Consider the following 23,980-nt stretch of genomic DNA (forward strand, 5'->3'; position numbering starts at 1 on the left):
TACTCCCACCACACAGCTTTGCTATCGGAGTTGGCAGTCTCACACAGTGCTACTAGCTAATGGAATAATATATATATAATATATAAACTAATAGCTGCATCCCAGCTGTCCTGCTGCTCACAATGCCCAGTACCAGCCTCCAAGTGAGGAGAAAGCAAAGTCAATCGACCTGGGGCAGGGGGAAGGCACTGAAACTCCCCATGTCTGGACCCCAGCATTGAACCGAACGTGTGTTGAAGGGCTGCAGTGCCCTCTGCCCCCTGGTCACCTCTGGATTTCAGGTGGTAACGTGCTCCTCATGAGAGCTGGGCAAGAGCTACCACAGCTGCCCTCTGGTTGTTTCTGGTGGCAGCCCCTGGGCCGGGCTCTGCTCACCCCGGTGCCCTCCAGCCCATTGAGGCACCACAGCCAGCCCGCGGGGTGGATTTTCCCCCAGGCCAGTTCCAGCATTCTCTGCCATTCCCACCCTTTCTGCAAGGAACACTTTGCTCCTTCCAGTTCCCCTGCCACAGCCCCCACCAAGGATGCCTTGTAAACTCGCACAGCTTCGAGCCAGCCTGGGTCCTGCTGGAAAGCCAAGGAGGGGAGGAGATCGCAATGGCCATCCCCCTCTCCCCACTGCACCATGGCTGAAGAAACACTCCTGCCTGCGTCTCGCCCTCCTGGCTTCACGATGAAGGCCAGCTGGTTCCTCCACTGCCATCTCACACCACCAGCCTGGCCTGGAGAGGACGGGGCAGGGAATGGAGGGGCTGGAGGTAAGGGAAGGTCTGTGCAAGGAAGCTCAGCTCAAGTCTGATGAGGAATGTGACAGGAGGCGAGAAGAAAGCGTAGGGTGTGGAAAAATAGGGAGGAGAAAGATTATTTTGGAGGAGAATAGGTCCAGAGCTCTGGGCAGTTTCATTAGAGGAATATTAAGTAAATGAGTCAGAGCTTGCGGTGCCCGAGGCTCGGGAAAGCTGCTGCTGGTGTGAAGGGATGGCAAGGGAAAATGAGGTTCGTGGCATGCTGTCTGCATGTGAAATTCAACCATAACAAAACAAGAGGAAACATGTTGCCTGCCTAAAACTTTTATTAACATTTGCAGAGATTAAGTCCTGCAGACGTTCGATCGGTGTCTCCGTCTGTACCCAATTCAGGCTCTGCCCCTGCCTTGCTCTGGGCCAGCGGCTCCAGCCGGTGTTTTCCAGCTCACTGTGCTCCCCCTCCAGCAGCGCCCACTGCCCCACGCTGCCGGCTTCCAAAAGGAATTTTCTATCTCAGCCTTTATGCATTTGCAGCTGGAAACTGGATATAAAAATTTGTCTCTTAATTCCTGCACCTAAAAAAATGGGATATTGCACTGATATCCACCATGCAAGAATGCTACGCGTACCAATAAATGTACATCTGATCTGTGTATATATATATGTACATATGTGTTTATGTATATATCTATGTAGATCTATATACAGATATATACATCTGTGAGTGTATATATATAAAAATATCTATCTTGCAAACACAAAACCCAAGCCTAAAGTTACGATGGGTAAAACAAAATGCCTACTTTTAAATTAGAATATTAATTTTAGAAGCATCTGGGAAATTCAAGGTAAGGAAGTCAATCCAAAAGATGCTGTAACAACAGAGATACAGGAATAACACAGTAGACTGTACTAATACATATTTAACTGTATGAAAGAGTTCCAAAGATCTGCAGATTGGAATTCCATGTATGGAAAAAAAAAGTATTAAAGCCAGCAACTGACCGGCTCTCTGTGGTGATGCCAGAGACCAGAGAAGGCCAAGGGAAGTCAGGAAGGTTACAGAAGTGGCAAAGTGCTGCAGCAATGGGTGACTGCAACCATCACCAAACCGGCCGGCAAAGGTATTGAGGTGTGACCAAAGGCAGCTTTAGGTATCTTTATCCACTTCTTCATGGAGCGATTTGGAGAAGCCTCCAAAGTAGATGCAATCGTGCAGAGTACACAGGGGCTGGGCTGGAGAAGGGTTATTTCTGTAATAGTGACCATTATGTATTCAAATTCCCCCATTTGTAGGAAAGGAAAAGAAAAATAAATAAATAATCCAACCCCTCTAACCATAAAAAATTCTAAGACTAAGGAAAGGAGCTAGAAAAACATTTTAGAAAGCAAATGGATGCTGGAGGGGGCTTTGAGCAACCTGGTCTGATGGGAGGTGTCCCTGCCCAGGGCAGGGGGTGAGACTGGAAGGTCTATAAGGTCCCTTCCAACCCAAACCATTCTGTGATTCTATGAGAAGGTAAAATGTTTCTGGGTGATACAGAAATTGTTTAGAGATCTCCTGCTAGAGGCTGGGAGTAGACCTACGCCATCGAGCAAAGGACCCCAAAAGCCCAACAGTGAACAATATAGAAAAGGAGAATACTAGAAAGAAAAGGCAACCTTTGAAAAGTGGAACTTGCGTCCAAACCATGACAGCAGAAAAGACTGGAATCCTGGCAAGCTAAGGAGACCGGTCAAAAGAGAAAAACATGCTAGGGGCTTACATACAAACAATAAAGCCTTTTTCAACACATCAGAAGCAGGAAGCCTATTAGTGAGTTTCTGTGGCTCACAAATAACATAGGGAATGAAAGATGCACTCAAAAATATTTGCAAAAAAGCTAAATTAATTGTTTGCATCATGGTTCACTACAGAAGAAGTCAGGAAGTTCCCATGCAGAGCGTTTCAGCATGTTCATAAATTACTTGGGAAAGGGTAAATTAATGAGGTGACAAAATTTGCAGATGAAACAATATTTTTTTGAATTATCCAATCTCAAGCAGATTGTGAGGGTTGCATGAAGGATCTCAGGCTATCCGGTGGATGGTTTAATGAGTGTCAGGATGCCAATAGCTCTCACCTCCTCCCATGCTCCTGGCCACATGTTCCCGCTGCTTACCTCGTCCTTGACTTCTCCATGAGCTCATTAAGCTTATGAAAATATCAGAAAATGAACACAGAAAATAAAGTTGAGCATTTTCTGCAGTTTTAACAAGTTGGACAGGTTTGGGAAAGGGTCTCCTGAGCATTGGAGCAAGGGAAGGATGAGTTATGATGTGGAAAGTAGAGGTGGGGGAGAGCAGTAATTAAGGAAAAAAGAGAGAAGAGCAAGTTTTCTTCCTCTCAGCAGTGAGGAGCCATCAGCTGGGATCTGCTGTACGTGTGACTGCAGCTGGAATGGCTCATGCAACAAAACGACAGGTGAAATTCAGTATCAGTGTGTGCAAAGGGATGTGCCTGGGAAACAAACGTTCTAATTGTAAGGACAAAATGACAGGCTTTAAAATAGCTAATTAAACTCGGGGAAGATCCCGGAATCATTCTGGAACATTTTCTAAAAACATCACAATATTGGTGTGCACTATATATATATACATATATATATACTATTTGCACCATCCAAAAAAGCAAATGAAATTAGGAATGTACAGGAAAAGAGGACCAGGATCTGTGGTGCACTTAGAGCCGAACAGACCGTTAGGTAATGGTCACCTAAATGGAAAAATATAAACAAGTACACTGGTAGCAAAAGCAGACAGGTAGCAACAAGGTGTTGAATGGCTTGTGTATAGAAGAGCCAAGGATGCTCCACCCAGAAGAAGACAGAGCCCTGTAAAACTGTGAACATTGTAAAAAAATACAAATATAGAATAATTATATTCTATAGCGGTTCTTTGTAATTGCACTATTCTTTATAATGCAAGGATGAAGGGGGCACCTCAAACCACTGCCAAGTAAAAGGTTTAAAGTAAACAAAAATAATTCTTTTCACAGGCTCAGAGCTGCATTCCCAGATGAAAGATGATGTGGAGGTGTAAGAGATCCAGAAATCCATCTGGGCAAGATCCATCCTGGCTAAGAGTCCAAGTGTCCTCTCTGTCCCTTCCAGCCCGGCTGCCCCCAGAGCCACTGACTGCTGGGACTGGGAGGACATCCCCTTCTTCGTCTTTTTCTCCTACTGGGCTGCTTCTCCTAACTTCAAGCACCTAGCTCGTGTACCCATGTCTGTAGCCCACGTACCTCCCTCGCCCCCAAAACCACTGTGCCCTTATAGTACATGATCCATTTGCCCTGTGATAGACGCCTATGCTGTATTGGATCAGTTGACCCCAAGAAGTCCCAGTCCTTTCCACTGACTTTCCACAAAAAGGGTAGAACTCATCTGCACAGAAGATAACCTTTGGAGTGATCAAGTCTAACAGTATGGACAGGATTCCTGAAGAAATAAGCGTCACCGCAGATCTATTTTTCCCTTCTTGGTAAAGACACCCTTGACTTCACGTTCTCCAATAAATGTAAGAAAACTATTCTTCTGAAAATGGCAAAGCAAGTCACTCTTCTACTCAAAAACCCTTGACCCTAAAGAGATGATGACAAAATAAGCAATTTATAAAGGTCGGTACCCGTGCTGCTCGGTGTGCTGATGGAAGAGGTTCAACATAATCTAATACGCTAATAAATAACGTAGAAGAACCTACAGAGAATTAAACTCTTGACTCAGGCTTTCATACTTCCTTTAAACCTGGCTCCAGGCTTTGATGTCAAATAATTAAACCGATCATGCAGTTTAGCAGGGCTGGGGTTATCGCTGGTATCTCTGTGGGAGGCCCCAGAAGAGGTGCAGCGCAGTCGCTCTCCTGCTGTCCTCAGGCTGCTGTAGCTCAGCCTTGTCAGCCCCCCTTTTCAGCACGTTTGCGAGGTCACTGGACACCTCGGAAGAGTGGAGACGCCATACAATGATCTGTATTTCTTTGGCTCCAGACAGTATTATGCCTATATCAACATTGACCAAACACTGCCCAAGTAAGACTGAAACACCAAGCAATAAGAAAGAGAAAAGGCATTTATCAACTTGACTTTTGTTCAGTTATCCGAATTTACAACCTTGGTTTCTCATTTGATCCTGAACTTCCAGTCAATAGCGGGCAAAAGTACATTGCATTCTTATGGTGCTGTAAGGCAGACATCTCTTCGCTTCTCGATGAGACCGCATCACGGTTACCTAGGTCTTTTTTTCTCAGGCAAGATCACTACAGTGAGCTCTGGGAATGCAGAATGTGGCTGAAAACTTCCTTAGCTCATTCGAAGAAAGTGTATCGCATTTGGCTTCAGGAGACAAAATTGTTTCCTTGTTTATTTAACATAGAACTTCAATTATTGCCTTTTAGTCATAAATTCCTTTATGGTTTGAATCTTGTATCTACTCAAACCTATTTCTTTTTCTATGTGGCTCGGCAGCACGTCAGGACAGTGGCAAACACCGAGCTTGTAATGCCTGGATTGAATTTTCAGGGGGCTGAATGATTTCAGTGAACGACCTTTGAAAACCCGAAAGAAACTCAATTGCCACCTCAGTGTTTGATGATGTCAAGTTTCCAGGCATCTGGTGAGCATCTCTGTTTACACAGGTTGTGTCTTCGGGGAGTGAGTTCAGAGAAATTAGTGGGTTTTTTTTTTCCATTTGGTGCTCTGAGGAGGTTTTAATGAATTACCTGAGATGATAGTGTGATTGAGGGCTCCCTGCGCTGGTTCACGCGGGCTGCACACTGAGATCTTGTCATACATGAACACAAGAGCACAGGAAATCGGTCACTAGAAAAGGCAATTACTGAAATGAAGGGGAAATACAGGGAGAGATGGTTATCTTGTTAAAACATGGTGGAAAACAAAGCAAAACAAAACAGTGAAACTAAGAGAAACCCAAGGATATCAGCTTACAGGTGCACCCAGAGTGGAAATGAGAGATGTATTTTCCCTTTAAATATATCTGAAAGACAGTTGAATTCCTGAAGTTACTCTGAACTCTGGCAAAACACAACTGAATATCAACATTTAAAGATGAAAGAGAAATTACTTTGAAATTCAAAGTTCTCCCCCTCCGCCAGTGCTCAGGGATGTCTTCTGTGCAGAAATCAGCACTGGACTCGACCAATTCAAAAAGCTACCTTTTTTCCTACTAGATGACATTTTTGTTTTAAAAACTGTATGATTTCTGTATTGCAAGTCTTCATCATTGTAGCAGTTACAGACAAAATGACACAGATTCCTTCAAAGCTGGGTGAAGACATCACTCAGCTGGGCTTTGCATCAACTGAGCATAACAAAAAGAATAACTTCTACAAAAACATTTGATGAACACTATATTTCAGTCAGTTCTTTACACCAGTATGTTTCATTTCTCAACTGAAGAGAGCACAGGAAATTTGGTAGGGAAGCACATTCTTAATGAACGATTCAGGTATGGGAACAGCCAGCCTTCGAACATTTATATGGAGAAGACTCTACACACTCAAGTGTCCACAGGTGAGGCATGAGGTGAAGAATAAATCAGAACAGCATTCAATATGCACATACACCATTCTGTTTTCCTCACCCTGCTCTAACCACTTAAGTTTAATCATTTAAATAGAACTGAAATGATAATTTAAGAACTACCTTTTCGACTGGAAAAGTCAATCAAATGGAGAAACTTTGATTACTTCTTTCTGGCAGTCTTGCTGTGGATAACACAAAGTCCTGCACCATCATAAATAACATCAAAACCAAGGCTTGTCACCAGCTCTGGTGTCTTGGCCACATGGGAACAATGGACATTTTATTACACCCACATATGGGCCCAGACACCGATATAATACGGGACCGGAGAGCTCATTGAAAGCACCGACTCTGAAAACAACCAAAGGTCGATGAAAGGACATTATCATGACGAAATAACAAATGAACAGACACTGCCAGTCTGGTATCATGGTCAAAAGGTCACATGTGATCCCCTGAGTACAATTTAGACTGAGGAGATTGAAGATCACAGGACTCACCATACTGGATCAGAGGAAAGCCTTAACATACACCCAAACTACAGACCAGTGACAGCCAGAAGCTACAATTCGACATAAAGTCTTCCTAAATCTCATAGAATCATAGAATGGATCGGGTTGGAAAGGACGTTAAAGATCATCCAGTCCCACCCCCCGCCTTGCGCAGGGACACCTCCCACCAGACCAGGTTGCTCCAAGCCTTGTCCAACCTGGCCTTCAAATCTGTGATAACATTAACACATGCCCAAAAAATACCAAAAGGTCTTCAACATTGGCAGCTTTCAGCTGGGTTCTACAGGACTTTTCAATTCCCACATAAACTTTAGAGAAGCACTGGAATATTCACAAAGCATCTACAGTTCTTCAGCCCACCTACTTAAACCCGTCTTCATACAGATGCTTAACCAGAATTTATAAGCTATTAAAAATCTCTCAAAGTTCTTAACACGGTCAACAGAAATAAATAAACAGAAGGAAGTTTGCCTTCATGGAAACATCAGGCTTCTCAATACCGGCATTCATCTTGTTTACTCAAAGCAATATGTCCACCCATAAATACTGCCAGTTTCATTTCACCTTTTTTTCCCCACACTTCATAAGTCATGGCACAAGGGGCAGGTTACTGCTGTGGGAGAAGAAAAAAAGCTTCCCATCATTAAGCAGTCTTCTTTGAGACGCACGTTGTCAATATGTATATATTCAGAACGGTACATGTGGATATACTCCTCATTGTGGGCCTACAGCTCATCCCAACCCAACCACAAGATTCCAGTGGAAGTAGAGAGAGCAGTTAATGTGGATTTGCACTATACACCTCAAAACAGCCCAATTACTATCACGTTATCTTCTTTTCTTCTCCAAATGACAATCCACATACATATTCAGAAGGTGAGTAACTCCGAGCAGTAATTCCCTCCCTGTCTCTCCCCACAAGCAAGCGGGGAGGGGTGTCTCAAGCATTTTAGAGTAGTCTGCAAACCACAATCTGCCTAATTTGGCATCACTCCTGGAAGCATCTGCGATGGTAGGGATTTTAATGGAACTCCATGTGCCAGCTCTGCAGATGTCAAGAATGGAGACATCCTCTGGAGAGGCTATTGTACAACTTGACCTTCAATGGAATTTCCTGATGGCCGAAGGCATCACCACATCTCCCGATACACTATGTCATGCAATTACCAGTATCACTGCACCGCTTTATCTCCCAGGTCATGATACAAATGAACTGAGGCCACCTGACGGGTTTGGCTCCGTGCAGACAAGAAGGAGATGGTCTGGTTGACATCAAATGTCTGAGGAGACAAACTACTTGTCCATGAAGGTCTGGGGCTTGCTGGGGGGAAAAGAAGGGCTATTTTCTGGCTCCAGTGAAACTTAGATATGACCTCAGGAAAGCATATAAGGAACCTTATCTGGGAAGGGGGAATAAAGACCCTGGATATTTAGACATTTAGCAGTGGGTCTTTCTTGCCCTCTGGCAGAACTTCTTGCTACCAGGAAAGTCACATTTAAGAACATGGTTACAGTAACAAACAAGCTGCCACAGGCTCATGTTATGGTGCTGTCTGCATGGTGAGACCCTGCTCAAGATCCCACACTGGGATAGAGGTTAATGCTCCGCTACTAAACTTCCATACAGAATTTAGGACCACAGGGTTAAAGAAAATTGTAAATCTCTCAGATGGACAGAAATAGTTGCTCAGGTATCTGCAGTGATGTAATCTATACATGACTGCTAATTAGTCCCAGTCAATAACCCAGAATCACTGAAACACAGGTCTATGTAGGGATGAGAGGTCTACGATAAGAGAGGCTTCTCATAAAAACCATTATCTAGCATCAAAATTGAGAGGTGGGAGTTCAGAGGAGGGACTGGAGCACATGTCTTGACTTCTGTGCGAGCCAGTCCAAGAGGATGGGGAAGCACCTCCGGTAACTCTGGCTTTAGCGATTCCTCAGCCCGTCCCAGCCAGACTGAAGCCTGCAGGATCACCATAACCCATCTTGCCTTATCTTGCGGCAGGCTTTCGGGGAAGAAGGATTAGGCACGTATCAATTAATCCTTCAGACTGCAGAAACAAGAGTGTGTTTACCAGGAATCCAAGGAACAGACTGGCCCATAGACAACGGAGCCAGTACTTGTTGGCACCTGAAAAGAAGTCAATTTTGCAAAACCCCTAGTTCTGCAAAGTGTCCTTCAGACCTTATCCCACAGTTCTCACGTGTAGCCTGCAGCTAAAACAGCTTCCTACCACTGACAGATTCAGCATTCCTGATGCTGGGCTCCCACCAGGCACACTGCATCCCCTGGCCCCATGGCTTCCCACAGAAAGGACAGGACATCAGGATATTGTTTGACATCACCTGAAGACTTTAAAATGCAAATGGTCAAAAATGCAAATGGCAAGGGTCTGAAACTATTTTGGACTTAACACATCAAGGGGTCTTCTTGGTGACCAAATACCTGATGTTCACAGGTTACCACGATTCACCCCCCAGGCAAGGAGAGAGGTTTATACGCCTACAGAACTGTGAAAAACTATATATTCTCTAATACGTAGAGAGGCTCTTATTTCAATCATGGGAATAACTGAGATTCAGCTATGAGAAAGAGAAGCTAAGTCCCAGGAGCATGTAATCTACCCAAACACTCTGGTAGGTATCAGCAACGCAGGTTTGTTGCCCACAATACACCCAATGCACGGGGAACATGAGGAGGGATGAAGACATCCAGTGCTGGTGAGCAGTCTCCTGCCACAACGGTATCTTGTGACAGAGGTCCTTGAACAGGCCAGGGAGCTGCACAACTGAAGAGTCTACATCTGATTCTTGCTACCCAGCACTGACTGGGTGCTGTGGTGCTGGTCCCAGCTGGGCTCCGAGTCTGTGCCCAAAAATTGAAGAAGAGGGAGGTCAGAAATGGCAGAAACAGGTGGAAGAAGTAGGATCCCTCAGTTGCATCCTGAGACCTGGTGTACAGAAGCAGGACGTTGCAAGGTGCACTCGAGGGTTTAGATATACAGAACTGATAATAGTTTTGTGACAGGTTCTAGAATTCAGCATTGGCTAATGTTGTTGGAGAGGAATATTCCTGATGAGAGCACCCGATACTGGGGTCTTTCTGCCAGTACCAAAGAACACGAGTTCTTCCATGAGTTAAAGACACGGTGCATCTTACTAGTCTGCACCCTTGAAGAAAGTCTTCCATAAAGACAGTTACCTCTTTGGGAAGGCTGGAGTTCCAGAGGCACACTGGATGTACCACATCAGGAGTCACAGAAGACAAACCCAGTGTTGCCTACAGAGTGATTCTTGCTATTCCTGAGGGCTATTTAGAGTTGGGACAATGTCATCCCAATATTAGGAGAAATATACTCAACTAAGCACCTAATCTAATCACAGATGGAAAGCGTGCAGCAAGTAAATAAAATTCAGTAAAATAATTCAACAAAAATTACTTAGCCACCCTGCATGGATAATGGTTGTCCATTCTGCAGTGAAAAGTGCACACTAACTTAAAAAAAATGAAGAGGGTGCTTGTTTTTCTTTTAAACAAGATCCAGAGAATCTTAAAGTCATGCCTGCCAGACAGGAAGACAGGCTTTATTCCAAAGGGGCACAAATTACATGGGATGACCATCATGAAGAGGACAAATGCAGCTCTGAAGCTATTGAAGATGAGAACTGTCCTCTGTTCTCTTGTCTATATCTCTTGTCCTATGTTCATGAGATACAGCCAGCCTGGCCCTACCACATCGGGCACTGTCTGCCTCTTTTACCACTGGGGTTGAAGCTACTGTGCTCTTTCTCAAGGAAAACCAGGTTTCCTCCTCCATTGCTTCTGCGTTTCAGGCAGTAAGGGTACAGGGCATGGCTGGATGCAAAGATGGACAAGTAAGAGAATGCACAGAGATCTTCTGAGGAGCAGGTGTCACTCTGAAAGACAAAACCTATCGCAACGTTTGGGTTGGTATTTTATCAGATGAGACAGAGGCAGGGAGCACACACGAGTAAATTATAACGGTTATTATCCCATCAATAGAGCACAGTCGATGGGATCATGCAGATTGAGGGTGACAAGGGATAAAAATGGTACATCCAGGGAGATACGAAGGCCAAAGTGTCAAGGGCATCAAAAGCTGGTGAGAGCTATGTGTCAAGGAGATTTCCGATAATGGATCCCAAGGAACTGTATAGTGTCTTCTAAGTGAATGAACAGTTGAGCTCAAAGTCAGAAATGGACGGTGAAGGATCTACTTATGGCACTTTTTCCACAGAGACTTGCCCAAACAGACCTGTGGTGAACTGGAAGGGCTGGTGCTGCTGGTGGTGGGCCTAATGGCCGAAAAGGTATTCTGTAGAAGATGAGAATACAAGAACAGCAGTGTGGATTCAAAGGTCCATCTACCCCATGATCTTTGCTTTGACAGTTGCCAACAATGGATTTCTGAAGGAGTGAGGAAGAAGTAAGAACAGGACAAGAATGTAGGGCTTCTCCCTGGGACACTCTCCAAGCCTCCAACAAGCTGCATTTTATAGACTTCCCAAGGCAAAACTGGGACTGGTTATTTAATAGCCATTGATGAAGTCTTCTCCCATTCATTAGTTCCAGTGTTTTTTGAACCTCTGTAAACTTCCAGCATCCATAGCAGCTCCTGCGGCAAGGAATTGTACAGGTTAATTGTACAGGTTATGAAGAGAACTTCCTTTTGAACCTGGCTCCTGGTGCTTCATGTGATGCCCCATTATTTTCACACTGGAAGAGACTAACAGTCAATCCCTCTTCATTACTCTTAAGATATTTTTCATATCACCCTTTGGCTGCCTCTTTTCCAGCCAGAAGTGCATTAGTGCAGTTGTTGTTCCTTGTATGAAACACATCTTATACTTTTTCTTCCCTATGTTCTTCTCCAGACCAACACGGCTACGTCCGGGTGTGGGGAACGGAACTTCACACAGTATCCAACAAGTGGCTGTGATTTCTACAGGTGTTTAAAGATATTCTCTGTTTTATTCACTCTTTTTTTTTTCATTCCTAATATTATCTTTGTCTTCATGACAACCACCAAGCACTAAGCTGACACTTGCATGGAACTACCTATTAGAATCGCTGTTTCTAAGTGGTAACAGACAATTCAGAGCCCATCACATAACGTAAAGAAATTACTGATTTTCCACATGCATCTCCTCAGAATATTTAGTCTCACGAGGTTCTTCTGCAATACTTCATAGCTGATCTTTGTCTTCATTACTTCAAATTAGTTAAGGTATTGGAAAGCTCTACACCATTACCAAGCACTCAGTTTCCCTGTGCTTATGAAACACACGGGACAGCACGGCTACCAGCACAGGCGCCTGCAGAACTACAGTCATCAGTCTCTCCCACTGTGAAAATCTGCCTGTTACTCCTACCATCCTCTTCTTATCCTCCAGTCATTAGTTATCCAGGAGACTCTTTATTCCATGTCTTAAGTTTCCCTAAAAGCCTTTGCTTGAGGGACTTAGGCGTTTTTGGGAATTCAGCTGGACCTGCCCAACTGATACATCTGTTGACTCCTTCACATCCACTTTCTACACTCTGTGTTACAGTTTGTACCCAGGGACTCCCTGTAGAGGTTACAGCACCTGGTCCAGGCTTTTGTGAGTGACTTGGAGCCCAGAGAAAAACTGACGTCTCATCAGCCACCTTCCTGTGATTTTAAACAAGAGTTCACGTACACAGCTAAGAGCTCAGTGACACCATCCTCCACAGCTCTGGGTGAAGACCATCTGATCCCGGTGACTGATCATGGTAATTTTGTCTATCTCCATCACCCTCTCTCTACAGATGTTTCAGCCTGAGACAGAGAAAAGCACAAAAAGAATTGTGTTCATTTTTCTGCTATGAGTCTAGCTGCCCTAAGTGCATCTTTTAGACTTCAATTTGTTAGAGGTGCTACAGACTGTCAGGCAAGGCTTCTGCTTCTGATGTGACTGAAGAGAATCTATTATTAGGTTTTTTATCATTTTCAAGTTATTTCTCTTTTCCTCTTTTCACTATGCTTTTACATATTTTCAGTTTGTTCCTCTTTTTTCTCATTTTACCACATTTTTTTGATTTTTCAGGATGCTTTCATATACTTTCTTACCCTTACATTTAGGTATGCTGATAGCCTTTTAGCATTACTGGAATGTTTCTTGAGAGGTACATTCGATCTTAATTCCTACTGTAGTGTCCTTAAATACCTTCACGCCAACTGCAAGGATATAACTCTGAGCTGCCCTCTCAGCTTCACTTTAACAACCTTCCTCGGTTTCACCTAACTCTCCTTTCTGAATTAAAACACAACGTTTTGGCCTCTCTCTCAACATCTCTGCAGGAACAAAATATGTTACTGTCACTGTTACGGAGCAGCTTTTCAAAAGCTGGATTTAGAATGAGGTCCCGACCGGCAGCTCCCCAAAGGGAACGGGTGCAGCTGAAGCCGCATTTCCTGCCCCCGAACCTCCCTCAGCCCATAGAAATTACCACCCGGTGGAAGGCTCTGCAATGTCACGTGGACCCAAGATGTTCCACTCAGGTGTCTTCAGCAAGGGAAAAGCTATGGTTGATTTTGTCAAGGAAGGCTCAGCAGGGACCTGACCCACAGGCACCTGACCACCCCAGTCTCTGTTTTATGGAGAAGACAACCGTAGAAGAGGCAGCCAGCGACGCGGCATGAAGACATGGGCTGGCACCAACTCAGGCCACAACTAGGTGTAACTGCCAGAAATGGCACATGGCAATTTCTCAACCAAGAACCTACAAAAATTACTTTGGCATAGGCCTTGTAGGAGCTGCATGTTGCACAAGCCCATGGGGCTCGTCCATCACTCAAATCAGAGATCTGCATCTCTCATGGAGGCGTGTACTTTGTACAAAGTTTACAAACAAAAGTTTTGGTACAGCCATCTTCCTCTTGAGAGACAAACAGAGGTCAGAGGTTCTCTGAAGGAGGTAGTGGAAAGACCAGATGATCAGGGAGAAGAATGGAGGAGAGAAAAGTGTTGAAGGCAAACGCTGCCAGGCAACAGTCTAAACCATTTTGTCCACCCGTAGTGATCGAGAAGACCACATACAGAAAAATAACAAGAATAAACATTGTTCAGAACAAAAAGGAAGATGAAAATGATAAAAGAAAGAAACTTCAGAGAGTAGATGAGCAGTAAAAAATAGCTGAGTGGAACTAAATGACCTGAGGCATCTTACACTTATATGAATGAGAGCAGATGAAACAGAGGGTAACAGGGAGGAGGGAGATGTTTTTGTGGCCCGAGGGAAATGTTTGGACAGAAGTCTCTGGCGTTGACATTCAGGGACATATGTGTACCCACAGCGTGGCTGCTAATGAGGACTACCATTCAATTAGACATTTATGGAACAAAGGAATAACTGAGGTACAGCATGACAAGTGGAATAGGGGGAACTCTTCCTTATCTCTTCAGGATTTTTGTGAAGTTCCACTTATTTTGGAATAAAACTGCCTTAGTAAATAAAAGTTATTAAGACAACCTTGCACATAACGTGATTGAAGACTGAGGCAGTAACAGATATCTCTATGTCAGGTCTCTTACTGCTTCACACCACAGCCAACACAGCGCTTCTGGAGTTGTATTTCTGTGGCGGATGGTGTCTAAAGGGATTCACTTGCTGAGCATTAACCCCCGATTCCCACTGACATCCAGGAAGTTACAGGAATTGTAGCAATGCACTCTCTGTTATTTGACTTTCACATCCCTAGAGATATTCCCTATATTTAAACAACCTGGAAGCAACATTTTTGTGCGGGATCCTTCACAAAATTCAACTACTGCAAGAACCAATGTTTTCCATTCACCACCTAGATCTCCTCAAGTTGTCTCTTCTGCTCTACCATGTGGCAATCGCCCCACGTCCTTTTTCAGACAATGTCTGCACTGCACCGGCTCTGCTCTGTTCACAGAATCACAGAATGATATGGGGTTAGAAGGGACCTCTGGAAATCATCTAGTCCAACCACCCTGCCAAAGCAGGTCCACCCAGAGCAGGTTGCACAGGAACATGTCCAGGGGGGTTTTGAATGTCTCCAGAGAAGGAGACTCCACCACCTCTCTGGGCAGCCTCTTCCAGTGCTCTGCCACCCTCAAAGTGAAGAAGTTCCTCCTCATGTTTAGGTGAAGCTTCTTATGTTCAAGTTTGTGCCCATTTCCTCTTGTCCTGTCACTGGGCACCACTGAAAAAAGACCAGCCCGCCCTCTTGACACCCTCCCTTTAAGTATTTATAAGCATTGATCAGATCCCTCCTCAGTCTTCTCTTCTCTAGACTAAAAAGACCCAAGTCCCTCAGTTATTGGCCTTCATTAGGAAAACCCGTTATTGGCCTTTGTAAGGAAAACCGCTTAACGTCTGCAATAGGACTGGGGTGCTCTTCATTTTTCATACCTGGGTCCAATTCAATCCCAATGTCTTTCCCAGTTTCCCCATTGCAGGTATTCCATCTACAGCCATGCACTGGCCTTCTCGAGCAAATCCACCTCCCTGGACAAAGACCCCATGGAACAACAGGTGCTGAAGTGCTTTAGAAGGTCTAAATTCTATTCTTTCATGGAGTTTTGAACTAGAATTCACATACTTCTTGTCAAAACAATAGCAAATCTAATTCCTAAACTGCTTTCCTTACATTCGGAATTAACATGTCCCCATGTTATGTCCTCATAACTGGACTTGGTAAAAAACTTACTATTTGTTTTGTAGAGTTGATGGCCAGAGGAATTAATTCAGCTCCCTAGTCAGAATTTCTTATACGACAACAACGTTTCTGCCCCGTCCTGATCCTGAGCACAGTAACACGCGTCGGAGTAACCCATTTGATCACTGGAGACCAAGTTACTGAGATGAAGAACAAACGGGAGATCAAAGGGCCACTAATGCCCTTAACTAGCCCCTTTAGGCTGAGGGAAGTGACAAGGTGAGAATACATCCGTTGATCTGGGCAGATGAGTCATGTCTCAAGCTGCAGAGGAAGAGGATACACACCCAAAATGTCAGATAATTTGAACGGGGTGGCTGCAGGGGGGAAGAGAGTCTTCCACTGAAATCTGGCGATCTGTCCCATCTTGTGCACGGGAGTAACCCATACAACCTGAGCATATTCGAAACAATATATTCTCTGGTACCTTTGAACACTGACCTGTATGTTTTAGTGCCTTGTTTTGCAGTAAGGCTAATCCCTGACGTTCCTAAAAAAAAAAGGTGAAAAGGTCCCAAGACAACTCTTGGCCAACTCCCGCATGACCCGTGCTGGCAGCAGGCCCGAAGCTCCGAAGCATGAGATGTGATTACGATTCCTTAATGCAGACTGAAAGTGTTATGGGCAAATGAGAGGCGGAACAACGCTTCCTGTTCTTTACAGCCAGTGAAACAAGGGGGTATTGAAATAAAATAAAAATTAAAAAATCACAGAACTCAAAGGCAGAAGAGACGACCACGGCCATTCACGCCACTTAGGTCTGCTTTATACCCTGTCCTCCTGTTTATATCTCAAGACCTAGAATGGAGGGAAGCCCAAAAGGGTGATAAAATATGAATGTGCATTGCTCGAGTGTGATACACACCCCTGAACTGAGGTTCAGTTTACAACTCTGCTTTGTTTATAAACCAAAACTTCATGTATTTGACTCTTGCAACCCCTGTGACACCGACCTTTGTGACACTGACGACAGACAGCCCTGAAGATCAATCTACATTGCACTTATTTTTTAGTTTTTTTTTCCTTTCAGGTTAAAACTGGATTGTTTTCAGACTAAGCAAAACTTTAAGGGGAAGTCCACAGAAAGCTTTCAGACACGTTTGAGAGCTGTATGCACAGAAAAATAGAGATATAATACATAAAAATGCATGTCAACTTTTGTCCAAAATAAAGCCTAACACAATAGAGCTCTCTTTGATCATACAAAGTTTGTGACATTTGTATTACTTTGACAATTTTGAAAGTTTTCTTTTAAAAATAATGAATTCACATGCAATTTAGAATAGCCTTCCATAACCTGTATGGAATGCCCACCAAGCCTTTAGTTTTACGGAGGCACAGAACAAAAAGTCGTTTCTCTAATGGTTCGGAACCATTTCACCCCCAAACTCAGCCTGGCTACAGCAACAGGAACAGCTGAGGCCCATGTCCCAACTCCTGTAATCTCACCCCTCTGCCAGCTTCTCTTTGGGAAATGTCCACTTGCTCCTGGGACATGTTCCAGGACAGGGGTGTGTGGCCAGAACTCCTCTGTTGACTGTCACTCGCTCCAGCCCCGTTGGTTTACCCTCCTGACCATGAATCTCTGCTCCGCTGCAGTTGGGTTTCTTCCTCCTGTTTAAGGCTGCCCCATGTAATTACTCGGGCCTCCAGATCCGTGATCTTTTAGTACTAAAAATCTTTTAATCTACGCCTACGTGTGTCATAAATAATTCTACTGGGACAACAACCAGCACCAGATGGTGCACTAGGGAGCTGGAATATTTAAGTTTAAAGTCCTTCAAACTCCTTCTTAAACAGAGAACAGTTTCTCACCACACGTTTTCTGGATCAGGAAAGGAGAAGACACACCACGCGAAGCTCCAGCTCAGCCTCTGCATACGCTCAGGAGAGGGATGGAAGCTCAGAAACAACTTTTTCCAGCAGCCAACTCGATCAGAGAGTCCCTACTCCGCATCCGGATTTTAATGGCTCATCTTTCAGATAGACTTAAGCGCTAAACTAATACTAACACCACACCAATCTGCGCTGCAGGTTGTACTACACACTGTGCCAGCCCTACACTAATACTGTATGTCCAATTTTTAAAAGATCTTTTTGACGCAAATGGTTTCCTGAACACAACCAGTGTCTGAATGGGGTTACTGCTGCCCTTGATTCAATGCTCTGTGTTTCCCAACCCTGCTTTAACTTTCCTGAGTAGTATCTATGTCACGTCTAAAGATATTTTTTTCAGGCTGAGAGAGCCATTTGTCTCACTGTTTCACTTTAGTGCAATTTCCCGTTCTAAAGGTTAGTGTCAGAGTTCCACTTTTTGGTACTTGGGCAACGAATTTTATTATGCTGGAGTCAGTACAAGTGGCTCAATTATTGCAAGCTTTTGAGGCAGTTCTTGCACATTACTTAGCACTAAGTCAAGAATATCTTTCTGTGTACTCTAGTACTCGCTGTTCCAAGAGGCAGAAATTGCTGCTTTGAACTGACTCTCATTGTGCTATCTGACCAGTTTATTCACAGGTAATTTAAGTCTCCATTATCATTTGGTTAGACTTTCCCACTTCTTTGATCTCTGTCAACATTATGCACTCAACATCCTTTTGTTGATCCAGGAGCCAGCAGTATAGAAGACTACTAATATATTTACTTTCTTATGGGTTGGGAGCATAACCCTCTATAAGCAGTTAAGTAGGTGATTACAGTTCTCCAGTGGCACTCCTCATTGCAACCTTGGAAACACTCTCCATTTCCAGGATGATCTTGTTGGGCTCCTTGTAGCAATTTCAAGGGTTAATTACCATTGGTGCTACGAACACGCACCATGCTTCTTTTCTGAACATATCTATGTTTGCTTTTCAGCTTCTGAATTGCACACAACACCTAAAAAAATGATGATTCAGGATCTTTCTCTAATTCTCACTTGTTCCACCCTAAGTAGAAGACTGACTTTAAAAATAATGTTTTTGAAATAATTTATTTATGTAGGGGGAGAGGAAAGAGGATAGTCCTTGCCTTTGGGGTCCAGAGCCTTTAGGGAGCTTGTTCTGTGTTCATGGGGCTTTTTCCTACAGTCAGAAGTTAAAACAATGCGCTCAGTGGGTAAATGAAAGTTGACTTTCTCCTACAATCACCTAACTATGTAACTGCTAAGATTATACGGGAATGAAACAAAGTATTGTGAGACTTGTGATAAAATAATGCATGTTGGGAAACCTGATTATATACTTTTGCCTGCTAAATAAGACACTTCCACTGTTCTACATATCTATATGTTTTTTCTACATGTAGGCACGTAAAGCGATTGGTGACTGATGATTGCTTTGCCTTCTCTACAGTAAATACAGTAGTTTGAGTTTATCAATCTCTTTTAAATATCATTTGGGACTTTTCTCAAACTTTTAACATTATTTCCAAAATACTAGCCCTAAAACTAGAGATTGTCACCATCCCAGCCACACCACACATACTAACAGCATCATCCTTTCCCTTGTATACAAGATTGGGGTTATATACACTCAGAGAAAAAGATAATGATGATCAATTTTAATTATTTATATACACTACTTAAAAAAAAAAAAAAAGTAATTGCTGAACTATTTTGCATATAAAAAGTTTTCTTCCACACTAAGATTTGCATGTGATTGCTGTTGTAATTCAATTTGGAAAAATCTTAAATCTCCTTCTCTCAAGTCTCCACAGCAGCTCTCTCCTTTTCTTCCCAAGACATTCCTTCTTTTCCTATCTATATTCAAACCAACATCATCAACTCTCCAGCAGCAAGGGGAGACTGAGGCACGAGCATGGAGGAAACCAAGATTTATTCCTCCAAAATCAGCTAACAGCAGCGAAAATATCGAAAGCAAAGGCTGTAAAAATTGCGTGAGCAATCGTATTAAAGGGAGTTATCTAACAGCCATGGGAGCTGCAGTTCGGAGGGTGCACTGCGTCCTCGGCTGCTCATGGATCGCCCGTTATCAGTACGAGACAAATATGTTCTTTCCAGCCTCCTTGTCTGAAAGGTTTGGTTCTTCCATCCTTAACACAGGGCCGTTTTCTGACTTCCCTGGGACTTTTTCCAGAAGCAGCCCAGGCCACTGCAGAAAGCTCCGCAGAGATTGAAACTTCCAGCCCTTTGGAAACTGCAAACCAGTTCACACCAGTGCTTCTCCCGCGTTAGGCAACAGTTAATGCTTGGAGCATGTGCTACCTGAACAAGCTTGAGCTCTGCACAAGCCTGAAGATGATTTCTGTAAGAAGTCTAAGGTGTTGGTTTTTTGACCTATAAAGTCTTAAGTGGCTCTGCCTACTTGAGAAATTCCTCTCCCTTTGCATCATCCTGCATCGTGCAGAGTGCCAGAGAGCCGGAATGCTGCCTGGGTTCCACCGAAAGGGGCGGGCGGCAGGCGGGTCCTGGGCTCACCCACCGCTGGCCAGTGACCTGCAAAACTGAAAATCCAGAGATTTCCCAGAAGAACGGTCACAGGGGCAAGGGGTGTGAGGAGGAATTCGACACTGGTGTTATTTTATTCCAGGTAAAGACGGTATTTTTCAAATTAGCTTCTAAGAATGTAACACACTATGATCAAAGTCTGTTTCTGTAGATGATCCCAGAGAACATGGCAGGGGAAAATGAAACCAAGAAAATGTTCTGGCAGAAGCACACTTGGTGAGGCTCCATCACTTATGTGCAGGATTTTCTGTATTAAGCAAAGAATGTATTTCTAAAAATATATTGACCAGAACACTATGAAGATAATTATAAGTTAAAGAGAACTTTGCTTGAATATAGGGCCAACTCTGCACCACTTATCCTTAAGCAATCTTATTATTCCACTGAGCTAAGGGAGCCTTGTTTGAAACCGGGGCTGGGCCAGTCACTCTCCTCTCCAAGCTGAGCTCTGCAGCTTGTGCTCCTGCGACGGGCGTGAGGGCATCTGACAGGGTCTGACACAACCACGAGGACCCATCCGAAAATGGTGTAAAAACTAGACTTCTTAACTCATTAACTGTAAAGACAATTATGTGATGTACCTAAATCACACAGAAAGAACCAATTGTGCAGGTATGTGTGAACAGGCTGAAGTTTATCTAAAGGAGAGTTCCGATGACATCAAAGTTAAGCATGTGACCTAACGTTTTTGCAAGATTGGGATGTTGACAACCACATGTAAAACGAGATGTCCCAATAAAGCCTAATTTAGGTGTATTTAATATCCGACTATCTAAATGCGATCTAAAAATAGTTCCTCCCATTAATTTCTTATTTATTTTGTACCTTAACAGTTACGGCTCTGTTTCCCGTTTTGTTTTTCCAGAGGCAGGATCAGGACCCAAACCATTTAAATGGCATTTTATATTCCGAGTTCTGATATGCAGCGGCAGAAATAGAAACTACCCCATAGGCTACAGAGGAGAGGCCACAGATACACCTGGCTGAGCTTTCCCAGAGCACAGAGCCTGGCACCGGGCAAACACCCTGCTGCAGAAGGCACAGCCTGACCTCCCGATCCCAACGCTGCCATCGGAAACCAGCCCCGGATGATTTTCCGCGTGGGATTCAGTGGGATACGCAATAGGAACCATCACCTGCGCACACACAGTGGCAGAATCAAGGCCTAAAAACGTACCCAGCGCAGGTCAGTATCCGTGTACACAAACGCACCAGATTAGATTAGTGTTTCCCCAACCCTCTCCGTTCTGAGGATGATTTTTAAAGGATGAATTCCATTTGTAAATCTGACACTATTCACGGCTCAGTATTCCAAACACCTCGTTTGTGCTGCTGCCACGGCCGACGACACAAAAATCCCACTTTGTACCACTGCATTTGGTTAAAAACATCCACACATCAGGCACTAGAGGTTATCATCCTCGCATTTCCAAAAGGGCCACGCTCTATACTTTGTGCTCGGTTGCAACACCACTGTAGTTTTTGTAAGGAATAAATATTGACTTTCCTGGACATTGCCTCACGACAGAACAGGACCTTGAGTACATTTGTCTAGGGTATTTTTTTAGCCTGGTAATATAATTTTATAGCATGGCTTTTGTTCAGAGTAACTCAAAAGGTGTAGAAAACCGGGCTTTATAAATGTCACAAATTGCCCATTTTCAGACAGGTGACCGTGTTCTAAAGCTGACTCAACTGTATTTCCTTTCTTATAAGACTATATGAAATTTATACTTTATTTATGTTTTATTACTTTAAGTTTCCAAGCTGCAAATTTAATTAATGTTACAACATACCACACTTGGGAAGCCAAGACTGGAAAAAGCCATGCAAAACTTAAGATTTAGTATTAACACAGGCTATTTTGTCACTTTTTGTTTTCAAGAATAAAGCACATGGCTGCCAAGCAAACCACCAACAAAAGTGAGAGAGGACACACCGGGTCTCAAGAAACTGAGCTCAAAACTTAGCGTCTGCAGGAGATGGGGCTGTTCCCCGAGTAGCTCAGCTCTGCCCCAGCAGCATCTGCACCTCATGGGAGATGCTCAGATGCTCCCTCCTTAGGAAAGGTCAGAAACCAGCATCAATTTCACTTATAAAAATACATGGTGGTGGCACCCCAGGAACCACTGTATGGGTAAAATTCAACTTTCAGGCACAGGAAATACACAAGGCAAGAACCAGCAGGGTCAGTCGTTCTGGTGGGCAAAGTCTGGATCTGTATTTCAGCTGTAACAGAACCCCAGCTCTCAGCACAAACGTGTAGAAAACTTCATTGATTTCACCAAAAAGAATAAAAATAATGTTTTCTGTCAGTTGTTTAGTGTCTCAACACGTGACTCGCCACACTCAGCTCTGTAACACCAATTAAGATACGCGATAATCTTCATGGGATCAGCCGACCACATCCAAAACTCCACATTAATGCAAGCACAGCTACAGATCGTGACCGAATGAAGAATCAACCATTTGCCAGATCCCTTCTGCCTCCAAACAGCCCGCGGGGCTGAGGAGCAGGAGCACAAAGGAACAAAATATGCAGGTGGACAGCTCACGTAAAAAATGCCTCGTTGCTTCGATTATAAACCTGCAGTCAGGAAATAAAACCAAAGGCGTTGTGCTGGGAGCTGGAGCAGTGAGGAGAGAACAGGGGGGAAAGCATCGGCGTGGGAAGGTCGGGCAGATGGAGTCGGATAAAATAAAGCAGCTCTTACCTGGAGCAGTTTTCCTTCGGCTGGAGTCACCTCAGCGACATTGGCAAACTCCCCTTCCAGTATGATCGGCTCCACTTTCAGGGGGATGACCCTAATGATGGCTTTCTGCGCCGCTGACCTCTCCGACTCCACCGCCGCGGCCAACGCCAGCCCTGTCTGGCCCAGTCCTGCCTGCAGGGTCGCCATGAGCAGCCAAGGCCAGAGGAGAGCCAGCTGCAGCGGGGGGCCAGCACTCATGCTACCAGCTGCAGCAGCGGGCTCCGGCCACACATACCGCTCCGGAACGCGTCCTCACCCTGCGGCGGGCTCCAGCCGTCGGCAAAGCTCCTGGGGTGTCCGAGAGTGCGGTCCCGGTGACGGGGAAGCGGGAGGGAGAGGAGAGAGGGGCCCGGGCACCGCCAGCGCTGCTTTACTGGGCGACTTCTCCGGTTCTCGCCATCACCATTTCTCTTTCTTGGTGCCACGTGCTCAAAGGCCGCTGGGAGCTCAAAGGCATATTTTAAACAAACAAACTAAAAAAAAAAAAAATATCCTAAGTTACGAGTCCCTCCTCCAGCAGATAAATCCGGAAAGATCAGCGAAACAGGTTGCAAGCAAAAAATCAGTTCAGATCTCTGGGAACAGCAGGGAGCATTCGGAACTCGTCAGTGCCGCAGAGCTGAGGCACGGGGAGATCTCCCCACGGACACTGTGCCCTCGTGTCTCCTGCCCAAGAGTCAGGAAGATCCACAGGTTCAAAACATCCATCTCAATCACCCTTTGGAGACACCTCACCTTCTTGCCAGCGTTTCCCACAACATAAGCTCAAGCTCTTCAATGTTATCTGCAACTACCAGTATCCTCTCAGAAATTATGCAGGAGGTATTTCTTGAATTTATGGTGAAAAGAAAGTTTGCTTCTGTACCCTTCTCTTCCAAAGGGAGTTGATCTCTTCCATCCTTCCTGTGCCAGCAGCGCTTCATTCACAGTCGGAGATCAGCTTTACTTTTCTCCTTGCGATCCACGTTCAGACTCTGACTCCGGGTGCAGTTCTCGAGGTTAACTAATAAAGCACGGAGCTTCTCTTCATAGTTTCAAGTTCCCAGGAAATAAAAAGGCCCCAAAACACTTCAAAAACTTTAGATACCAAGCCAAACAGGTATCAAGCAAAAAAGTTACAGCATATCTGGTTTCTCTCGCACTAGAGTTCCGGTATGACCACTTCCAAGCTCACATTAAGAAGATCCCAACTGAAGGCCCCACAAAATA

General features: G+C 44.3%; 1 protein-coding gene across 1 annotated transcript in view; it reads right to left on the reverse strand.

Moving 5' to 3' along the window:
- RNF43 (ring finger protein 43) overlaps window positions 1-22,969 on the reverse strand; it is a 59,053-nt gene extending 36,084 nt beyond the window's left edge. Inside the window, exon 1 of the mRNA XM_074160727.1 lies at window positions 22,733-22,969. Within this exon, the coding sequence (XP_074016828.1) occupies window positions 22,733-22,969 (237 nt within the window). The remainder of the gene's footprint in view (window positions 1-22,732) is intronic.
- Between the last annotated feature and the right edge of the window lie 1,011 nt (window positions 22,970-23,980).

The sequence above is a fragment of the Numenius arquata genome, chromosome 18 (assembly GCF_964106895.1).
Source record: "Numenius arquata chromosome 18, bNumArq3.hap1.1, whole genome shotgun sequence".
Classification (NCBI taxonomy): Eukaryota; Metazoa; Chordata; class Aves; order Charadriiformes; family Scolopacidae; genus Numenius; species Numenius arquata.